This window comes from Mustela erminea, chromosome 18, assembly GCF_009829155.1.
Source record: "Mustela erminea isolate mMusErm1 chromosome 18, mMusErm1.Pri, whole genome shotgun sequence".
Lineage (NCBI taxonomy): Eukaryota > Metazoa > Chordata > Mammalia > Carnivora > Mustelidae > Mustela > Mustela erminea.
In genome coordinates, this window is record NC_045631.1 from 40178380 (window position 1) to 40200175 (window position 21796).

The 21796-nt window shown below is 40.7% G+C and overlaps 1 protein-coding gene across 5 annotated transcripts in view; it reads left to right on the forward strand.

Moving 5' to 3' along the window:
- The window catches only part of WIPF2 (WAS/WASL interacting protein family member 2), a 51050-nt gene that overhangs the window by 12969 nt on the left and 16285 nt on the right, over nucleotides 1–21796 (forward strand). For 3 of the 5 annotated variants that reach the window (XM_032322502.1, XM_032322497.1, XM_032322501.1), the window contains exons 2-4: nucleotides 12810–12941; nucleotides 20529–20661; nucleotides 21365–21481. In XM_032322502.1, coding sequence (XP_032178393.1) covers nucleotides 12879–12941; nucleotides 20529–20661; nucleotides 21365–21481 — 313 coding nt within the window. In that variant the 5' untranslated portion in view covers nucleotides 12810–12878. Of the gene's footprint in view, nucleotides 1–534; nucleotides 662–7442; nucleotides 7596–12809; nucleotides 12942–20528; nucleotides 20662–21364; nucleotides 21482–21796 lie in introns of all 5 variants that reach the window. The other 2 variants (XM_032322499.1, XM_032322500.1) reach the window with 2 other exon arrangements.

A 21796-nucleotide genomic window follows, 5' to 3' on the forward strand; every position in this document is an offset into this window, starting at 1 on the left:
TGAGGGAACACTGATAAATGCCTGCCACACATTTATGTTTAACCAATCATCAGCTTTTTCTTGCTGCTCTCCATTCAGTCACAGTAGCCTCGGTGTAATTGAGTACTAATACTCCTTCAGAACAATGTTTTTCAGACTTCCCTAACACCAAAGAATTACTTAAGGTGCTTGTTGAATATACAGGTCTCTCTGCTGGAAGATTTCTGATTTTAGTAGTTCTGGATTAGGGCCCAGGCAAGCGTGTGTGTTTTAAGGAGATGCCCTAAGATGTGTCTTATCTTCAGGCAAGTTTGGAAACTCTGTTTTAGAAGGGTTTTCTAAACCTTTATTGCTCCCAAGTCTCTGAGGCAAACTCCTCAGGCTTCAACTAATATTGCTTTTGTATTCAGATTGTGTTTTAGTCTGTCTGGCTTTGGTCTGGATTTCTAAGTTAGAGTGTGTGTCCTTCATCTGATTAACTGCCCTATTCTCTGGTTAAATGCTGGCTGATGGTAATAACGTTGGCCTTATGTGACTTCTTTTTTTTTTTTGTAGCCACCATTTCTAGACCCATTGTGTGGTTGCTTCGTTCCTGGCCTGTGTGGGTGGGGAGGAAATATTAGTTATGAACATTGAGCAGTATACTCTCTGCATCATTTCACCGTCCAAATCCAAGAATCTGTTAAATTTTTTTTTGTGAAGTGGAAAATTGACTCAGGCTTTGAAAACAGTTGTACTAATTATCTGCCTTGGATTTATGCAGCATCATTTTTGGAGATATTAAAGGTGTGATTTGAAGTTTGTTTTTAACTTCCATAATATGAAAGGGCACATTCTCTTCTCCTTTTTGTATTATGGATCCCTAAGGCCCGGAAAAGCAGAATGGTGTACCTCTTACTACCCGTCTGTAAGGCATCTGGAAATGAGTTGTTCGCAGTTTCTCCTTGGTTGCTTTGTGTTGTGTGGCAGTCAGGAACCAAATAGTACATGTCTTATAATGTTGTAGAGGTCAAGTGTAGGCTCCTAGTTCTTAGTTCTTGGAAATCTTGTGGCTGTTACTAGCTAAAATGTAGCCTGAGGAAGTCATGTTGGCTCTGACATAGAGCTGATTTCCATTCCAAGGCAAACAGCTCCATAGAAACAGCTCTTAATATGTTTTTGCAAGTTCCTTTGAAACAGTTTTGGTGAATGAAGTCACAAAAACAGTGCGAAATCTAAAGTGTTACTGTCTCACAGAGTATTGATTACTCTCCATGTTATGAAGTATTCCTTTGAACTGTTACTGATTTACTGCAGTTGACTGTTTCTGTACACCTTTCCCCACCTTTCCAATACTTTAGTGTTTTCAGGTTAACAGGATTTTCTTTTTGCTTAGAGGGGTGTAATAAGGGCTGGTGATGTTTGGTGAGGTCATTCCCTGATCTCTGTTTAGGATGATTTTCAGACAGTTAATTTACAGTTACTCTTTGCATTAGTTAATCTGTAGCCATCTTTTTAAAGAAGCCATTCTTTGCAGCTGTGGTTATTTAATTGAACATAAGAGTAGACTTCTCATTGATTTGTCATCATTTTAGATGTGAGGACATGGCTCCTGGGTATTTGGGAATAACCCATGGTTTCTCATATTTACTACATCAAGTAGTATGTGAATAAGTAGACTTCTGAGTTTATGTTTTTAGGGCTTTATTTATATGTTTGTTTATTTTTTATTTATTTATTTGACTGAGACAGGCAGAGAGCACAAGTAGGGGAAGCAGCAGAGGGAGAGGGAGAAGCAGGCTCCCTGCTGAGCAGGGAGCCCAGTGCAGGGCTCAGTCCCAGGATGCTAGGATCATGACCTGAGCCGAAGGCAGACACTTAACTGACTGAGCCACCCAGGCACCCTATTTATTTATTTTAAAGATTATATTTATTTACTTGAGAGAGAAAGAGAGCAAGCACAGAGGAAGAGATAGAAGCAGATGCCCACTGAAGAGGGAGCTCAATGTGGGACTTTGATCCCAGGACCGTGGGATCATGATCCAAGCCAAAGACAGGCACTTAACCAACTGAGCTACCCACGAGATTTTTTTGTTTTGTTTTGTTTTTTTAAAATGATCACCTATTTAATTTAATTTAATTTTTTATTATTTTTTTAAGACTTTATTTATTTGACAGAGAGAGATCACAAGTAGGCAGAGAGGCAGGCAGAGAGAGGAGGAAGCAGGCTCCCCGCTGAGCAGAGAGCCCAATGTGGGGCTCCATCCCAGGACCCCGGGATCATGACCTGAGCCAAAGACAGAGGCTTTAACCAACTAAGCACCCAGGCACCCCTGTTTCTAGGATTTTAAACAAATCTAGGTCAAGAGGAAAGTGTCACATTAGGAGGAAAAGCTGTATCGTTGGGATGTATGCTTATGTTTCTTATTAGAGAAATAATATTGAAAGAATTTCATTGTACAGTTACATATCTTTATTCTACCTCTTTTTCTCTTTCAGGGTTGTGTGCTGATTTTAACAGTGAGAAGTTATTGATGTGGAGAGTAAAACATTCAGGCTTAGTTGTAGGAGTTGTAGGATTATCAGTTTAAATATTCATGGTGCATATGTGATTTTTTTTTTTTTTAATCACTTGTTTTGGGTCAGTCAGATTTGCTGCGTAGTTGAATTTCCATGATGGAAAATGCCTGCAGTTGGAAAAATGATTCTTTCCCCTTCGTGGAGTAACCTTGGAGTTTTAATTAATTCCATCTATGCATGACAGAAATGTATTTCACCAGAGGTTTGAGTGAATTGAATTTCAAGGGGGAAGGTAGCACCTTTTCCATTGAGAGAAGAGGGCTGTGAATTATTTTTAAACTATATAAAGGTTTTTTTGCATGGGTTGAGGAAAGGGTGATGAGATACCTGTAACATGAAAGTTATTGTAGTCTGTTTCTTTTTATGTAGAAAACTAAAATGCTTTAGTGGAAATCCTCCACTATATTCTTTCCTAGAACACATAAAGGCATGTTCATAATTCTGTGTTGACATCAGTTCCCACGTAATTATAGGAACCTGTTTGGCTCCTGCTGTTTGTTAGTCTCCTCGAGTGGCATGTGAATACTCTTAGGTAGCTCCTGGCACTTCTCCCATGTTGGGTTCTTTGGTTTGGGAACTGGATGCCATTGTGTTTACTGTGGTAATGAACTCCTAACTCGCCATGCTGTACTGCTTTTCAGGAGCAAAATTGAAGGGCAGGTCAGCAGGCAGACATTATCATCAGATGATTTTTTAACCTGGAAGGCTTCCGGTTAGTATCTAGGTCCCTAGCTGTGCTTAAACCAAGTCATCAATGACAGTCTGTGGGATGAATGAGATAACTGATTGAACTTGTTTACTTTGGGCGTGGAACTGTTAATGGGTTTAAACTTCTTTCGTATAGGCATATTGGATGGGGAAGGATACTACTTTTAAGGGGTTTGGAGCATGGCCTGTAAGGTCTCAGAGTTCATCTTCTACCACTCTTTTCTGTACTCTGTTTTAGCTACCTTGGCTTTCTTACTAGTTCTCTGACATGTCAAGCTTGTTCCCATCTCAGGCTTTTTACTGGCTGTTTTTTAATTCTTCTTGGAGTGCTCTTCCCCCAAATCTTCATAGGGGTTGCTTTACTCATGGAGAGATTTCTTTGTGAAGAGCCAGCCCCCTCCCTGCAACCCTATCTAAGAGAACACTCCTGGCTCAGCTGGGTGGCTCAGTCGTTAAGTGTCTGCCCTAGGCTCAGGTCATGATCCTGGAATCAAGCCCTGCCTGAACTGGGCTCCCTGCTCAGCAGGAAGCCTGCCTCTCTCTCTCTCTCCCACTGCACTGCCCCTGCTTGTGTTCCCTCTCTCACTGTCTCTCCCTGTCAAATAAATAAAATCTTAAAAAAAAAAAAAAAAAAGAGCACTCCTCCATACTCCTACTTTCACCCTTCATGATTCTTTTTTTTCATTCTTTTTTTTTTTTTTATGATTTTATTTATTTATTTGACAGAGAGAGATCACAAGTAGGCAGAGAGGCAGGCAGAGAGAGACAGAGTGGAGGAACCAGGCTTCCCGCCAAGCAGAGGGCCCGATGCTGGGCTCGATCCCAGGACACTGGGATCATGACCTGAGCAGAAGGCAGAGGCTTTAACCCACTGAGCCACCCAGGCACCCGTTTTTCCATTCTTTTTATCAGTAATTGAGATGCAAGATTTTGTTTCCTTGTTTATTTCTTCCACTAGAATGTAAGCTCCAAGATTGTAGAAACTTGTTCAGCCTCTAGAACTGGGTTTATCAATCTCAGCATTAATGAGATGAGATGATACTTTTTTGTGGGGGGCTGTCCTATGCATTATAGAATGTTTTCTATTCATTAAATGCCAGTAGCACCCCCTAGTCATGATAATCAAAAATGTCTCTAGACGTTGCCAAATGTCTTTTGGGAGACAGAATCATTCCTCTTAGAACCATTGTTATAGAACATTGCTTTGAACCTAGAGCGTGCTTAAGAAAATACTTATTGAGTGGATTAAGTGATGGTGCTCAATAAATATTCACTGGATGATAAATAAATTCATGAATGAATGAATTCAGCAAGTTAAAAACTTTTGGAGCACTAAACCAAGCACATAGCCTCCTTGTTTCTTCCTTTCCTCTTTTTCTTTCTTTTTTTTTTTTTTTAAATTTTAGGTATTTGTCAAAGAGAGAATACATGCACACACAAGCAGGGGGAGCAGCAGGCAGAGGGAGAAGCAGGCTTCCCTGATGAGCGACGAGCCCGATGTGGGGATCAGTTCCAGGACACTGGGATCATGACCTGAGCCCAAGACAGACCCTTAAACTCAGCCACCCAGGCAGATACACCTCATTTTGAACTTATTATTATTTTTTTTTAATGGTTTAGAGACAGGGAAATAGTTTTCTTTTTTCTTTTTAAAATTTTACTTATTTATTTGACAGCGACACAGTGAGAGAGGGAACACAGGAGTGTGTTCTCCTTGTGTGAGTGAGAGAGTGAGGAGTGAGAGAGGGAGAAGCAGGTTCCCGCTGAGCAGGGAGCCGGATGCAGGGCTTGATCCTAGGACCCTGGGATCATGACCTGAGCCGAAGGCAGACGCTTAACGACTGAGCCATCTAGGCACCCTTCGAACTTGTTTGATGTGAATATTTTTAGGGTTTGTTGTTTGGTTATGAACATTTGATTCATTAATGGGTTTTAATGTTTATGCTTGGAAAGTTTGCCACCCCACCTACCTGAATTATTGAAGCCACATTAGGCAAGGCTGTATTAAAGTTCTTTCTGTCTGGGATTAAGTACTCCAAACAAAAACCCCATTTTGCACCGTGACTTTCTTTGTTCCAGAGCAACTGGCTTTCCATTTCTCCTAAACATTTATGTTCTGTCTCTGATACTATTAGGTTTATTTTGATTTGAACTGTTGAATAAGAATTCCATTGAGGGGAATGTCTAGAATCTTTCCTCTTTTTTTTTTTTTTTAAAGATTTTATTTATTTATTTGACAGAGAGAGATCACAAGTAGGCAGAGAGGCAGGCAGAGAGAGAGAGGAGGAAGCAGGCTCCCTGCTGAGCAGAGAGCCCGATGTGGGACTCGATCCCCAGACCCTGAGATCATGACCTGAGCCGAAGGCAGTGGCTTAACCCACTGAGCCACCCAGGCACCCTAGAATCTTTCCTCTTAAAGACAGAAGTCTTCTCTAGATTACCTGGAGAGAAGCGTAGGCAGAGTTATTGGTCTTTCAGAGAGGATCTTGAAATGCCTCTTTCATCTATCTCTCTCTACTTTAAATTTATTTATTTGAAAGAGACAGAGCACCAGTAGGGGGAGCGGAAGGCAGAGAGAGAGGGAGAAGCAGACTGCACTGAGCAGGGAGCCTGGGGCGGGCCTCTGTCCCAGGATCCCAGAATCACAACCTGAGCTGAAGGCAAATGTTGAATCAGCTGAGCCAGCCAGGTGCCCTTCTCTGTTTCTTTATATTGGGGGGAGGTTTAATAGGATATTAAAGACTTGAACGTGGGGGCACCTGGTTGGCTCAGTTGGTGGAGCCTGTGACTTTTGATCTTGGCATTATGAGCTTGAGCCCATGTTGGGTATAGAGATTACTTAAAAATAAAATCTTAAAAAATAAAAAATAAAGAATTGAACATGTATTTCAGAAAGGAGAGAGGGGTGCCTTGGTGGCTCAGTCAGTTAAGCATCTACCTTTAGCTCAGGTCATGATCCCAGCATCCTGGGATTGAGCCCCACATCAGGCTCTCTGTTCATCAGGGAGTCTGCTTCTTCCTTTCTCTTCCTCCTCCATTCATGCTTGCTCTTTCTCCCTCTCTAAGATAAATAAATTAAATCCTAAGATGAGGAAAAAAAAAAAGGAAAGAAAAAGAAAAAGAAGGGGCACCTAACCTAGCTGGCTGAGTCAGTAGAGCTTGTGAATCTTCATCTCTGGGTCATGAGTTTGAGCCCCATGTTGGGCATAGAGAGTACTTAAAAAAAGAAAAAAAAGAAAAGAAAAAGAAAGAGAGAGAATTTTCTTTTCTTTCTTTTTTTTTTTAAGGGAAAGAAAGAGGAAGCATTTTTTTTTTTTTAAAGATTTTATTTATCTTTAGATGACAGATGACAAGTAGGCAAAGAGGCAGGCAGAGAGAGAGAGAGGAGGAAGCGGCCTCCCTCCTGAGCAGAGAGCCTGATGCGGGGCTCGATTCCAGGACCCTGAGATCATGACCCGAGCCAAAGGCAGAGGCCTTAACCCACTCAGCCACCCAGGTGCCCTGAGAGAGAATTTTCTTTTGATTGGTTTGGTATAGCAATTTCCTACTATTTTCACCAAATTCGTATTCATATAACTGATTCTTGTAAGGTAAAACTAAAGCCCTTGAGACTTTGCTGAGGGAGAGAGCCTGCTTTTTAAGTCAGTTTTTTTTTCTCCCCTATGGGATTTTATTGGGTACTTCAGTACAAAAACTAATTTACTTGGTAATCAAAGTTAAGATGAAAGGAAAGTACTGTTACCTAAGGTCTCTTAGCATGAAAGTAAATAGCATTTAGATTTAGAATTTAAAAATTTTTTTTCTTTTAAAAAATAACTTGCAATTGAAACTTGAGTTTTATAATAGCAGAATGCCATTTGAATAAAGGCCCCAAATGGTAGTGGTAATTAGAATACTTTTGAGATAATTTTAAATACATGAGAAAAACAACAACTAAATTGGATTCTTCATTTATCAAATGTGAAAGGTCAACATCTTTGTACTTGGGAAGTCTCCTGTTCTTAAAATGTGGGAATACATATTTGGAATGAAATGTTAGGAAATTGAATAGAAAAATAGGTTTTGTCTTTTGAGGAATAGAAGAGAGTGCTTTTTGAAAGTGCATTGCTTGAGTTTTATGAAGACGTCTCTGAATTCTGTGATAAATTTGACATTAGGAAGATATGAAATAATGCTCTCTGATCTTGCTTTCAAAGAAACTGACTCCTGAGGATGTGAAAACCTTATTCCATCATGGTTTCTACGATAGAAGGGCTTAAGAGGGGAATAGGAATTGATGTGTTGCTGAGCTAGAGGCAGCCTCACAATATTTCTGAAAATCAAGGTCTCTGAAGAACACAGATGGTGAGGTTTGTAGTTCTAATTTAAAAGATCAAAAAGGAAAGATTTAAATTCTGTGAAGAACCCTTTTCTTTCTTCTTAGGTTTAATCTCAGAAATGTTACTTTTTAAAAATTGCAGTACACAGTGCTTCCTGAAAGCCTGAATTTGTCCTTTGATTAAAAGTAGTCGGTCACAAAATTTGTCATTCTGTGGGGTACCTGGGTGGCTCAGTTGGTTATGTGTCCGACTCTTGATCTCAGCTCAGGTCTTGATCTCAGAGTTGTGAGGTCAAGCCCTGCATTGGACTCCATGCTGACCACAGAGGCTACTTAAAAAAAAAAAAAGTCATTCTTTTATAAAACTTTATGAGTGTTTTTGGTTTGCTTGTTTTTAACTAAAAGTAGTTTTCAAAGCAGACCCTCTGCTTTGGATTAGTGACTGTATCAATATTAAATTGGTTTGAATAAAGGTTTTGGGGATTTGCAGCAGAAGGAATGTTGTATTAATGTAAATTTACTGAAGTTGGGCTGCTCTTGGGAAATACAGAGCTGTTTATATTCTACTAATAAAATAAAAATTTGGGGTGGGTTGAATTTTCATTTGGTGAAAATAGTAGGAAATTGCTATACCAAACCAATTTCCATCACAAATTTTTTTTGTGGTGATTAGTGAAATAGCAGGGGATCACAAGTTCTAGATTTGAGTCCTTATTCTGCAGTTTACTCCAGAATGATCTTGGGCGGTGTCGGTAGATCATTCTCTTCTCTAGTGTGCATGCATGCAATTGCACTGCACCTGGAGCTTTAGTGTCCTTGCCTGTAAAATGGGAAGCAGTGATCCTCTACCGTAGATCCTCTACCATGTATCATCGTGTACACAGTGTCACCAATAGGAGCATGTCACTCATGCAGCCTTTGAGAAGCACTGCTGGTTGTTAGCATGAAAGCCTGTCCATTAATGGTGGGTTTTGTGTTTTTTGTTTGTTTGTTTGTTTGTTTTAGTGCATCTGTTTTGAAATTAGATTTTGAATTGAGCCTACTTTAAGAAGGCATCTGTAACTGTAATATATTAGTGGACTTTTCCAGTGGATTGCTTTAAAAAAAAAAAGATTTGCTTTGCTAGAGAATTACTGTTTTGCCTTATTTATTTATTTTTTTAAGATTTTATTTATTTATTTGACAGAGAGAGATCACAAGTAGGCAGAGAGGCAGGCAGAGAGAGAGAGAGGAGGAAGCAGACTCCCTGCTGAGCAGAGAGCCCCATGCGGGACTCGATCCCAGGACCCTGAGATCATGACCTGAGCCGAAGGCAGCGGCTTAACCCACTGAGCCACCCAGGCGCCCACTGTTTTGCCTTATTAACGGTGTTCACTGTTAGGCATAAGGTTGTTCCACTAAGTGATTTCGTACTTTGTAGCATATAGGTTGGATCACCCGTGGATAAAAAAAGAATTAGGGACTTACCTGAATCTCTTCCTAGTCATTTTTGGAAACGGTTTCAGTCCTGGCAATGGCAAAGGTAGGTAGTACTGGAAACTCAGAAAAGACAGGAACTGAGGTGACTGGAATTAGTTGAAAATGTTTGTTTCTGGATAGATTATTATTTTTCCTATTGTTTTCTGCTATTATTTATTTATTTATTTATTTATTTTTAAAGATTTAAAGAGCACACAAGAGGTAGAGAAGGGGGAGAGGGAAAGGGATAAGCAGATTGCCCGCTGAGCATGGAACAAAGGTCTCCATCTCAGGACCCTGATCATGACCTGAGCTGAAGTCAGGTGCTTGAACGACTGAGCTACCCGCGTGCCCCTCTGCTAGCATTTTAAAAAGGTGCTTTGGTGTAACTGTCAGAATGAGCCCAGAGAATTCAAAAAGAATAAAGTTTTTTATTTTTCTCTTTATCTTCCTTTTATTTTAAATTTGCGTGCTCCTCCATTATAGATCGATCATGAAGATTTACTATTTTGATCAGTTTTTTTCCTTTCTTTTTTTTTTTTTTTAAAGATTTATTTATTTATTTATTTATTTGACAGACAGTTTACAAGTAGGCAGAGAAGCAGGCAGAGAGAGAGGGGGAAGCAGGCTCCCCGCTGAGCAGAGAGCCCAATGTGGGGCTGGATCCCAGGACCCTGGGATCGTGACCTGAGCCAAAGGCAGAGGCTTTAACCCACCCAGGCACCCCAGTTTTTTTTCTTTCTTAAGATTTTATTTATTTGAGAGAGAGAAAGACCATGAGGTGGGAGAAGCGTCAATGGGGTGGGGGGTGGGGGGAAGCATGGCTCTATCCCAGGACCCTGAGATCATGACCTGAGTCAAAGGCAGACACTTAACTGACTGAGCCACCCAGGTGCTCCTATTTTGATCAGTTTTTAAAGTCTAGTGTGTTAGATCCCTGGCAAAGAAAAACTAAACTTAGCTTTGAAACCAGACATCGGGAGGTATTTCCCTTAAAGGATGGTCAGCTGCTCAATTTGTGAAGTGAGTTCAGACATCATTCCCCATGGGAACCATCTAGCCAAAGTCTAGTTGTCCGAAGTCTGTTGTCCAGTTCTTTGTGATTGGAGCAAAAAGCACTGTTGGGCACCCAGCTTATAGTGGTATTATTATTGGAAAGGTTGGGATTGTGAAGGTCTCACAGTTGTGTTTCTGATCAAATTCTACCTGCCTCTAAAGGTTCTTGGTTTTTAGAACCTTTGGAATATTTGCCCTTTCCGTTCATCATTGAGAAAGTGTTTAAATGGTTTTGGGAGCATTGAGGGAAATGTTAAAGTGGGTACTCCTTTATTCACAGGGAAATTTTGTTCAGAACCAAACTTCCTCAGTGGATTGCAATGCCGGTTCCATCTTTTAGGCTTGGCTTGGTACACATGGTCTTTCATTTGTGCTAGGGGCTACCTGTGAGATTTCCTGTGTCCTAATCTCATTAATCACCTTGCTTGGAAGCAGTTCTTCCCTGGATTAATTTGTGAAGTTGATTATCCTGTCTTGAACCTTTCTTGTCATCTGTAAGTTGCATTCCCAGTGATAATGTTATTTTGGCTTTGATTTTTTGAGGGGGATAGGGGTGTTAAGAAGTGGGATTCCCTTGGAATAGCTTTTTGGATGAATTAATTGTTCTTGACATTTAGTTTTATTTTTGCCCCCTACTTTAATGTCTTAGGGCAAGAGAGTTCCCTGGTTTTAGTCTCATTTGTAAAGTGAGGATCACTTACAGACTGTAACAGGAGGACAGCTATAGTTGTTTTTTTGTTTTGTTTTGTGTGTGTGTGTGTGTGTGTGTGTGTGTGGCCTGATAAGTAGCTAAATTCTCACATGGTATTTATACTCTGATCAGATTCCAAGGATGTGACTATACTGGGAGTCAGTAAACTATGGCCCACAAGTCAGCTCTGGTCCATGGTTTGTTTTTATAATGCCCATGAACTATGAATGGTTTTACATTTTTAAAATGTAAAAATGTAGTTTTAAAATGTAAAAATCCAGAGAATGAGAAGACGGGCCATGCATTGGGAGAAGATATTTGCAAAAGACACAGGTGATAAAGGATTGTTATCCAAAACAGACAAAGAATTCTTAAAACTCAACAATAAGAAGACAGTCATATTGAAAACTGCAAAATACCTAAACAGACACCTCACTGAAGAAAATATACAGATGGGAAGTAAGCATATGAAAAGAAGTTCAACTTCATATGTCATCAGAGAATTAAAAAATTAAAACAGTGAGATTGCACTACTACAGACCTACTAGAATGGTCAAATTTTACAACACTGACAACACCAAATGCTGGCAAGGATGTGCAGCGGCAGGAACTCTCTTTCATTGCTGGTGGGAATGCAAAACCTTACAACCACTTGGAAGACAGTTTGACAGCTTATTATACAATGTAACTCTTACCATAGGATCTGGCAATAAGTACCATCAATGGTACTTACTCAGTTGGGCCAAAATTTATGTTCCCACAAAAACCTGCACAGGAGTATTTTTTTTTTTTTTTAAAGATTTTTATTTATTTATTCGACAGACAGAGATCACATGTAGGCAGAGAGGCAGGCAGAGAGAGAGGAATGGAAGCAGGCTCCCCGCTGAGCAGAGAGCCCGATGCGGGGCTCGATCCCAGGACCCTGGGATCAAGACCTGAGCCGAAGGCAGAGGCTTTAACCCACTGACCCACCCAGGTGCCCCTGCACAGGAGTATTTTTAACAGCATTATTCATAATTGTTAAAACTTGGAAGCAACCAAGATGTCCTTCAGTAGGTGAATGGATAAATAAACTGTTGTACCTCCAGACAATGGAATATTACTCAGCACTTAAAAAAAAAAGGAGCTGTCACGCCCCGAAAAGGCATGGAGGAAACTTAAACTTTCATTGAAAGAAACCAATCTGAAAAAGGCTGCATATTATATGATTCCAACTATGCGACATTCTGGAAAAGAGGAAACTATGGGGACAGTAAAAAGGATCAGTGGGGAAAGGAGGGATAAATAGGCAGAGCATAGATATTTTAGGGCAGTGAAGCTATTCTGTATGACGCTACAACATTTAGTTGTCATTATACATTTGTCCAAACATACAAAATAGAGGTTGGCAAGAGTAAGCCCTAATGTAAACTATGGACTTTGGGTGGTAATGAGGTAGCGATTGTATCAAATGTCCAACCCCAGGATGTAGATAGTGGGAGAGACTGTGTATGTGTTTGTGCAGGGGCAACAGGAGTACATATGGGTATCTTTTTGCACTTTTCTGCTAAGTTTTGCTGTGAACCTGAAACTACTTTCAAAAATAAAGCTTATTCTTTGATTTATTCTTTGATTTGTTTTGACATTTTTAAAATAATTTTTTAAAATGTCAAAACAAATCAAAGAATAAAATGTGACAGAGACTGTATATGGCCTGTAAAGCTTAAAATATTAATTTTTTTAGGGGGGGAGGGAGAGGCGCAGAGGGAGAGAAAGAACCTTAAGCATGCTCCACACCCAGCACAGAGTCTGATGTGGGGCTTGATTTCACAACCCTGAGTTCATGACCTGAGCCAAAATCCAGAGTCAGACTGAGCCCCTCTGGTGCCCCAGTATTAATATTTATTATCTGGCCACTTACAGAAAAAGTTCACCAAGCCCTAGACTACTATCACAGAGGAACTAGGGGATGAGTTTCTCCTTCATGTCATGCCCAGTCTTCTAATTCTCCTGGGTGTCTCTGATGGCAGAGTTCTCATTGAATTTCCATTTCATTTGCAGGTATATGAGTGACCTAAAGCTGCAAAGTGAAACGGAGAGAAAGCAGTGCCAACTGCGAGCAGGGCAAGGATGCCAATTCCTCCACCCCCTCCACCGCCCCCTGGTCCTCCTCCACCTCCCACTTTTAATCAGGTATGTAGTCTTCGCACCTGGGTATCTCAAAACCTTAATGGATACATAGGGTTTCCTGGTGTAAGACATACTGTACTCAAAGATATGTGGTATAGAAACAGAGAATAAGTAAAGTCTCTCTTCATTAACTAGTTCTGATTTCTGAGAGGGCCTCTTGGGATTTTAATGGCTTATCTTGTTTTCTTGGTCTGATTCAGTCTAAATGGAGATTTGTTCAGGTTACATCATAGTAGTCTGATGTCTAGTCTTTTGCCCCTAAAACTATTTGTTCTATAAAGGTCAGTACAGCATTTCTCTGGCATCATTGAGGAAAGGGATGGCAAATCCTAGTGGTTGTTTCTTGCTACTATTTCATCTTCTCTTCTCCTCCAAACCAGTTCATCCTAAAGCCAAGTCTATGAAGTCTACCAGCCCATCGAAAAAAGGAGTTTCTGGAAAATACTATTAAGAAGACTTAAAGGTTTAATAATGGGAGGGAAAAGCAGTGTGGTTTCTGAACCAAGGAGGCAACCACTTTTACTATATGTGGATTGTGACATCTGGTGTCACATGAGCAAGAAGCAACCTGGGTGCTTTATCGTTCTATTATTATTATTATTATCATTTTAAGATTTTACTTCATTATTTATTTATTTATTTATTTATTTAAGATTTTATTTATTTGTTTGTGAGAGAGAGAGTAGGGGGAGGGGCAGATGGAGGCAGAGAATCTTAAGCAAACTATGTTGTGAGCACAGAGCCTGACACAGGGCTCGGTCTTGTGACCCTGAGCCAAAATTAAACTGGGCAATTAACTGACTGAGCCACCCAGGGACCCCTTAAGATTTTATTTATTTATTTATTTGTTTGTTTTAAAAGATTTTATTTATTTATTTGACAGAGAGCGAGAGAAGGAACACAAGCAGGGGGAGTGGGAGAGGGAGAAGCATGTTCCCCTCTGAACAAGGAGCCTGATGCTGGACTCAGTCACAGGACCCTGGGATCATGACCTGAACCAAAGGCAGACGCTTAACAACTGAGCCACCCAGATTCCCCTTAAGATTCTATTTTTAAGTAGTCTCTACACCCAAGCGGGGCTTGAACTCACACCCCAAGATCAAGAGATGCATGCTTTACTGACTGAACCAACCAGATGCCCCTGCTTTATTCAGTTTTGTAAAATTTAGAAGTGAAAGGAACTTTAGGGAATGAATACCTTGGCGGGGGGATTGTTACTTAACAGATGAGAAGTACTGTCTTACAGAGGAAAAGCAACTTGCCTAGCTAATTTATTTTAGAACTTCAGGTCTGCCAACTTGGTTTTTTCTCTAAGTTCCTATTTTTAGACATTTTGTTTGAGGATATATATGAACCCCCTTTCTGGATGAAATTTTATATGGAAGTCCAATAAGTGCAGTAGATAAAAGCAGAGCTGCTTTGGTTATAGTGGGATTCAAGGACCCAAAATATATCCATGGATCTCTTCTGATGATGCCCTGCATCATGCTGTCTTAGTCATTTACTCCGTAACCTTTTGTTGGGGCTTACTGAGTATCAGAGACTTGATTAGGCATATAACTTAGAAAATCCAGATAATTGGGGCACCTGGGTGGCTCAGTGGTTTAAAGCCTCTGCCTTCGGCTCGGGTCATGATCTCAGGGTCCTGGGATCGAGCCCTGTGTTGGGCTCTCTGCTCAGCGAGGAGCCTGCTTCCCTTCCTCTCTCTCTGCCTTACTTGTGATCTCTCTGTCAAATAATTAAAATCTTAAAAAAAAAAAAAAAGAAAAGGAAAGAAAATCCAAATAATTTTACTCTAAATTTCTATATTTCTCGAGTCTTTCCCAATAAGCTTTATTTATATAATTAAAGAGAGGCAAAACATGCAGATAAGAAAAAGAAGCAAATAAAAATAATCTGTAGTATCATTGCCCAGAAATGAGACAGTTTTGGCCTTCAAAGGCTTCCAGCACAATGGGCGAGATAGACAAGTCAACAGGGAAATTCCATGCTTTGCAGAAATAAATGAGGCCACAAAGAAGCATGGCTCAGTACTGTCTGGAGGGATTGGAGGCAGTCAGAGAAATCTTCGAGCTGTGAAGTGATACTTGAGCAGAGTTTTAAACTATGAGTAGTGTTTAGCCAGAAGGAGAAGACCGAGGGCAGGCACTTGGTATTGAGGAAGTAGAATGAAAGGGTGCTGATTTGTGGGAAAGCATACCCAGGATTGGATCATTGCTTGAGGGGCCTGGTGGGAGATGAAGCCAGAGGCTAAGGCTGAGGGTTTTGGCTTTTCCTCCAGACAGTGATGAGAAGATAGTGTACTTTCAGCAGCAGGAGTCACCTGATAGGGTGTGTGTTAGAAAGGTCATCCTTCACAGTGTGGAAGTGGTTTGGGGTTGAGGCTGGAGGCAGGGAAGTCAAGACTCGCAGATAGAAGCCTGTTACAGCTGAAAATCTGAGAGTTTGCCCTAAAGCCGTAAGGATGGGAGAGATGTCTACAAGAGACACTTAGAAAGTAAAATCTTACAGAGTTAGTGACTGATGCAAGGAAGAGGAAGGAGGTTGGAACAACTGTAGTTTGGGAGATTGAATGATGGTGCCATTTACAAGGCGAGGTTTGTGGAGGAGGATGTGAACTCAATTTTAGAGATGTTGAGTAATGTTTTAATAATTTTCTCTTTGCAAAAGTAATATATTTCAAGAAATTTATGAACTATGGTTGGGGCACCTGTCTGGCTCATTCTGTAGAGCATGGGACTCGTGATCTCAAAGTTGTGAGTTTGAGTCCCGCAGTGGGCATAGAATTTACTTTAAAAAAAAAAAAAAGAGCTTTATGAACTGTGGGTAAGCATAAAGGAGCAATTATCTGTAATCCAGCCATTCATAGTAGTTTTGTGTATATCCTTCTCCTCCCTTCTTCCTTTTTTTTTTTTTTTTAAGGTTTTATTTACCTAATTTATTTATTTGACAGAGACACAGCAAGAGAGTGAACAGCAGGAGGAGTGGGAGAGGGAGAAGCAGGCTTCCGGCCAAGCAGGGAGCCTGATGCTGGGCTCCATCCCAGGACCCTGAGATCGTGACCTGAGCTGAAGGCAGACACTTAATGACAAAGCCACCCAGGCGCCCCTCCTCCTTCCTTCCTTCTATCTCCTACTTTTTATAAAAAGGAGGCTGTGCCATATGTACCTACTGATTTTTTTTCTCCCCCTCCCCCTATCTCCAGCGCTGCTATGTTATGAGTTCTAATCTGCTTAGTCATTAATACATCGTGAATGGCTTCTTACATCATTAAATGGTTAGTGATATTAAAATTTTTTTACTGTACTAAAAATGTGGCAAAGATTAGAGAATGCCAATAAAAATAGAAAATATTAAGCTATTAATAATTAATCTTTGTTAACATTTTATGTTTTACATATTTATTATAGGAAAACTAGAAAAATAAATATAAAGAATTACTACCCAAGGGGCACTTGGGTGGCTCAGTAGTTAAGCATCTGTCTTCAGTTCAGGTCATGACCCCAGGGTCCTGGGATCAAGCCCTGCATGAGGCTCCCTGCTCGGCAGGAGGACTGCTTCTCCCTCTCCCACTCCCCCTGCTTGTGTTTCCTCTCTTGCTATCTCTCTCTCTGTCAAAAAAGTAAAATCTTTAAAAAAAAAAAAAAAAGAATTATTACCCCAAATTAACTTTCGTTGATATTAGCATATATCCTTCTGGAAACATTTGGTTGATATTAGCATATATCCTTCTGGAAACATTTGGTATGTATGTACCTTTTTTTCTTTCGGTACAACTACTGCTTATTGAGCACCAGGCACTGTGCTAAGTTCTTGAAAAGTGTTGTTTCATTTAATTTTCAGAACTACCCTGTGAGATAGGTTCTGCTTTAATCTTGTTAAATGTTTTGTTTGTAATTTTTTTTACTTGATTGTGTCAAACATTTGCTATCTAAAGACACTTAACTTGCACATCTTTAAGAGCTTAACTGGCATTCCCTTCTGTGCTTGTGCCATCAGTATTCCTTTTGATTGAACTTTTATATTATTTTTAGATAGTTTTATGCTATTAATAACATCTTTGTGGGGCACCTGGGTGGCTCAGTGGATTAAGCTTCTGCCTTTGGCTCGAGTCATGGTCCCAGGGTCCTGGGATCAAGTCCCGCGTCGGGCTCTCTGCTTGGCAGGGAGCCTGCTTCCCCATCTCTCTCTCTGCCTGCCTCTTTGCCTACTTGTGATCTCTCTGTCAACTAAATAAATAAAATCTTTAAAAAAAAATAAATAAATAACATCTTTGTGTACTTTTCTAGTTGTTTTCTTAAAGTTAATTCCTAGATAGAATTCTTTTTTTTTTTTTTTTTTTTAAAGATTTTATTTATTTATTTGACAGAGATTACAAGTAAGCAGAGAGGCAGGCAGAGAGAGAGGAGGAAGCAGGCTCCCTGCTGAGCAGAGAGCCCGATGTGGGGCTCGATCCCAGGACGCTGGGATCATGACCTGAGCCGAAGGCAGAGGCTTTAACCCACTGAGCCACCCAGGCGCCCCCCTAGATAGAATTCTTGTGTAGACTTTTTAAAGTTTGATACAAGGGACGCCTGGGTGGACCAGTCAGTTAAGCATCCATCTCTTGGTTTCAGCTCAGGTCATGATCTCAGGGTGGTAAGATACAGCCCCGTGTCGGGCTCTGCATTTGGTGTGGAGCCTGCTTAAGATACCTTCTCTCACTATCCTTCTGCCCCTCACCAGGGTCTCTCTCAAAAGAAAAAGAAAAAGTGGAAGGAGGAAAAGGGTGTTTGATACATAAACTTCTTTCTGGAAAGATCATACTATTTAACTTCCTCTGGATAATACAAAAGAGTACCTGTTCCCTTAAATCCTTATGACCACCATAAGACAGTTATGTATTCTACACATTTTTTTGAATACCCCCCCGTGTGCTAGGCAGCATACAATTGTCAGTGGACCCTGCCTTCATGAAGCTAAGCAGTCTCCTGTTACAGTTCTAACTTTAGCCAGTTTCATTGGTAAATAATGATACTGTGTTTTAGCCTGCATTTTTAATTTTTTTTCCATATTTTCTGGCTTGAGGATTTCTTTTACACAGTGTTTATATCCTTTGGTTATTATCCTGTAGATTTATAAGTCATCTTTATGTTAATGCTGTATAGAGTTAGGACACTGCCTTTGTGTGTCAGATGATTTTTTCCTTCTAGTTTGTCATCTGCTTATTATATTCCTAAGTAAATAACTTAAAATAAACAAGTCTTCGAGTCTTTCCCTATATTTTAGTTGTCATGTCCTTTACCTTACTTGCTTTTTTCATTTGGTTACTTCTTTGTTTTTTTTGTTTTTTGTTTTTTTTTTTTGATATTTACATTTTATAACTCAACTAGAATTTGAGAGTAAGCTATAAGGTAGGGATTTAACTTGTTTTTTCTCCACACTTAGCCAGTTGTTATTGGTAGCTTATATTTATTTATTTTTTTGAAATGGGAAGAAGTTATTTTATTTTTTTAAAGATTTTATTTATTTATTAGAGAGACAGATCACAAGTAGGCAGAGAGGCAGGCAAAGAGAGAGAGAGGGAAGCAGGCTCCCCACTGAGCAGAGAGCTGGATGCGGGGCTCGATCCCAGGACCTTGAGATCATCCTGAGCCAAAGGCAGAGGCTTTAACCCACCGAGCCACCTAGGCGCCCCGGTAGCTTATATTTAATGATCTGTGCCTTCTGTACTGCTGAAATACTTTTATTATTTCTTTCTCTTCTTTTTAAGATTTTTTAAAATTTATTCATTTGAAAGGGAGAGAGAGAGAGAACTAGTGACAACATAGGCAGAGGGGAGGGTCAGAGGGAGAGGGAGAAGCAGACTCCCTATTGAGCAGGGAGCCTGACACAGGCCTTGATCCCAGGACCCCGGGATCATGGCCTGAGGCAAAGGCAGATGCTTCACTGACTAAACCACCCAAGCACCCTCATTTTTATTATTTCTTATATAGATGTAGGTTTGTTTATGAACTTTGTATTTTATTCCATTTATCTAGCTGTCTGTCCCTGCGCTCCTGTTGTAGTTGGTCCTAGCTTTTGGGTGGTACTAGTTCCATTCTCTTAGTTTTTCTACTATACTTAATCTTCCAGATGGATTTTAAGATCATTTTTTAATGGTTTCCAAAAAATTCCACTGTGGTTAATTTAAAAACCTCTACATTTAAAAATTGTGTAAGGTATATGGTATGATGTGTTACATTTTCAGTACATGTGGGATATTCACTTAGAGATGTCCTGTAGACATTGGCACATAGGGGTGTGAAACCCAGGGCCAGGAGTGGCGACGAGATGTAAAGATTGGAGATACTTGGGTTTTTCAGCAGTATTCAAACCCTGTGACTGGTTGAGCTTGCTCAGGGAGATTTAGATGGAGGCTGAGGATAGGCATTTAAGAGGTAGGTGGAGGGCGAAGAACTCAAAAAGAAATATGATGTTGGAAGAGACCATAGGGTAAGTGGGAAAGGCATGGGCTTTGACACAATCAGAACAGCTCTGCATTTACTAATCATGTGACATTAAGTTTTCGAAACCTTCATTTCCTCATCTTTGGAATGAGGATAATATGGGTTATTTTCTTTTATTTTACTTAATTTTAAAATATTTTTATTTACTTATTTATTTGAGTAAGAGTTTGTGCATGCAAGCAGGAGGAGGCGCAGAGGAAGAGGGACAAGCAGACTCTACACTGAGTGTGGAGCATGCCACGGGGCTTGATCTCACAACCTCGAGATCATGACCTGAGCTGAAACCAGGACTCGGACATCTAAGCCACTGAGCCACTCATGTGCCCCAATATGGTCTACTTTGTAACATTGCTTGGGAGATAAAGTAATAGGGAAGCAATGAGGTCTGTTAGTTGGGATAAGGTAGCCATTTTAGAGTCAACTGTCTGGGTTGGGTCCTTGCTTTACTATTTACTGGGTGCATGGCCTCAGGACACTGTTCAACTATTTGCACTTTCCAAATGGGTAATGATAATAATACCTCTTTGATAAAAATATTTCAAGATTTAAATGAGATAATGGAAGTAATATGCAGCCTGAGGCCAACAGGGACTCAGTCAGTGTTTGCCTTCACACATGTAAAGCTTCTAACACAGAAGCCCAGCACACAGGTACTCAGTAACTATTAGTTAAGGCCCCCCCCCCCAGCTTTTTTTTAAAGAGAGTCGGGGTGGGTGGGTGGGGAGTGTGGGGAGGGAGAGAGAAAATCCCAAGCACGCTCCACACCCAGGGCCTGATGTAGGGCTTGAGCTCATGATCCCAAGATCATGATCTGAATTGAAAGCAGGAGTTGGACCTTTAACTGACTGAGCCACCCAGGTGCTCCAGGTAAGGCCTTTCAGAAGCTGTGGACTAGGAGAGGGACCTGAACCCTTCACAAAAGGCACAACAAAAAAAGGACGAAGAAGAATGAGAGCACACATTGGTACTGATACTTGGTGCAGGATCTGATTAGGTTAGAGGGGCATTAATGAAATCCAGCTTGGTTTAAGGTATTAATCCCAAGCTCCTGGTAAAGGGAACTATTTAGGATGAATAGTTACCTTCTCCCCTCTTCCTCTAGGCAAACATAGAGCAGCCCAAGCTGAGTAGAGATGAACAGCGGAATCGAGGTGCCCTTTTACAGGACATCTGCAAAGGGACCAAGCTGAAGAAAGTGACCAACATTAATGATCGGAGTGCTCCCATCCTTGAGAGTGAGTCTGACCTTCATTTCCTAGTGGGCCACCAGGGACTGACTTGGAGACTTGGCTGGCCTGTCATTTTTATTGTTGGGCCCTGAGTGGGAAAATTTTGTCCTTTAGGAAAGTTTTCTTTGAATACCTTAGAGGTTTCTTTTTGACCTTTGGGATGTATTCTCTGGGGGAAGATTCCCAACTCCTGCTGTAACTAGTGCTCTCATTAGAGCACATCCTTGGCTGTTCTCTGAGAAGACCATCATGTTACTAAACCTCTAAGCTGAAGCTAGTGAAGATTTTATAATTGCCACAAGTGTCCATTCTGTTAGGCCTCTGGAGAGTTTGCTCATACCTGGATCCCTAAGTCCCTGGCCCCCTTACCGTCTGGGTTTTGGAGAGGAGAGCCCAGAGAACTCTGATGAAGGTGTCTTGATCCTGGTTTTCTCTTTGCATTTTCTAAATAAGGGAAGTGTGGCTCCTTGTTGCTTTTGTTTTTTTCTGTTTCATCACAGTGAAGGGTTTTATCTCCACGTGAAGATGTGGAGCTGAGAGGCCTAGCCTTTTCTTGCTTTCTTTCTTTCTTTTTTTTTTTTTAAATGCAAAAGCAAGATTGGTATGTTTAGAAATTAAAGCCCAAGTAGAGGAAGGGTTTCTCCTCAGGATTGACTTGGTCACCAGCTCCCAGCATGTGAAGTGAAAACCCTAATGGTATGCTTTCCAGAACCGAAAGGAAACAGTGGTGGTTATGGCTCTGGAGCAGCTGCCCTGCAGCCCAAGGGAGGTCTCTTCCAAGGGGGAGTGCCGAAGCTCCGACCTGTGGGAGCCAAGGATGTTTCAGGTATCTGATCAGTACTTTCTTAGGCTATTTTCCAAGTGTGTTAATTTCTGACTAGTCCCAAGTGAGTCATCTAGGGTTAAGGTATCTGGTAGAGGTGGGAGGAAGAAGTGGAAGCAGGGAAGGAGTTACAGAGCAGAATAAAGCCAAAGCTGAGGGATTAAGTAAAAATGTGTTCAACTTGTATTGGCAGTATTTGTCAGTGGGCCCTGAGCCTAAAACCAGAGTAAAATCCAGAACTCTACAGGCATTTAACCTGCTACCATGCAGGTTACACTAAAGAGGCTGGGTGAAGCAGAGGTACTAACATGTATCTAG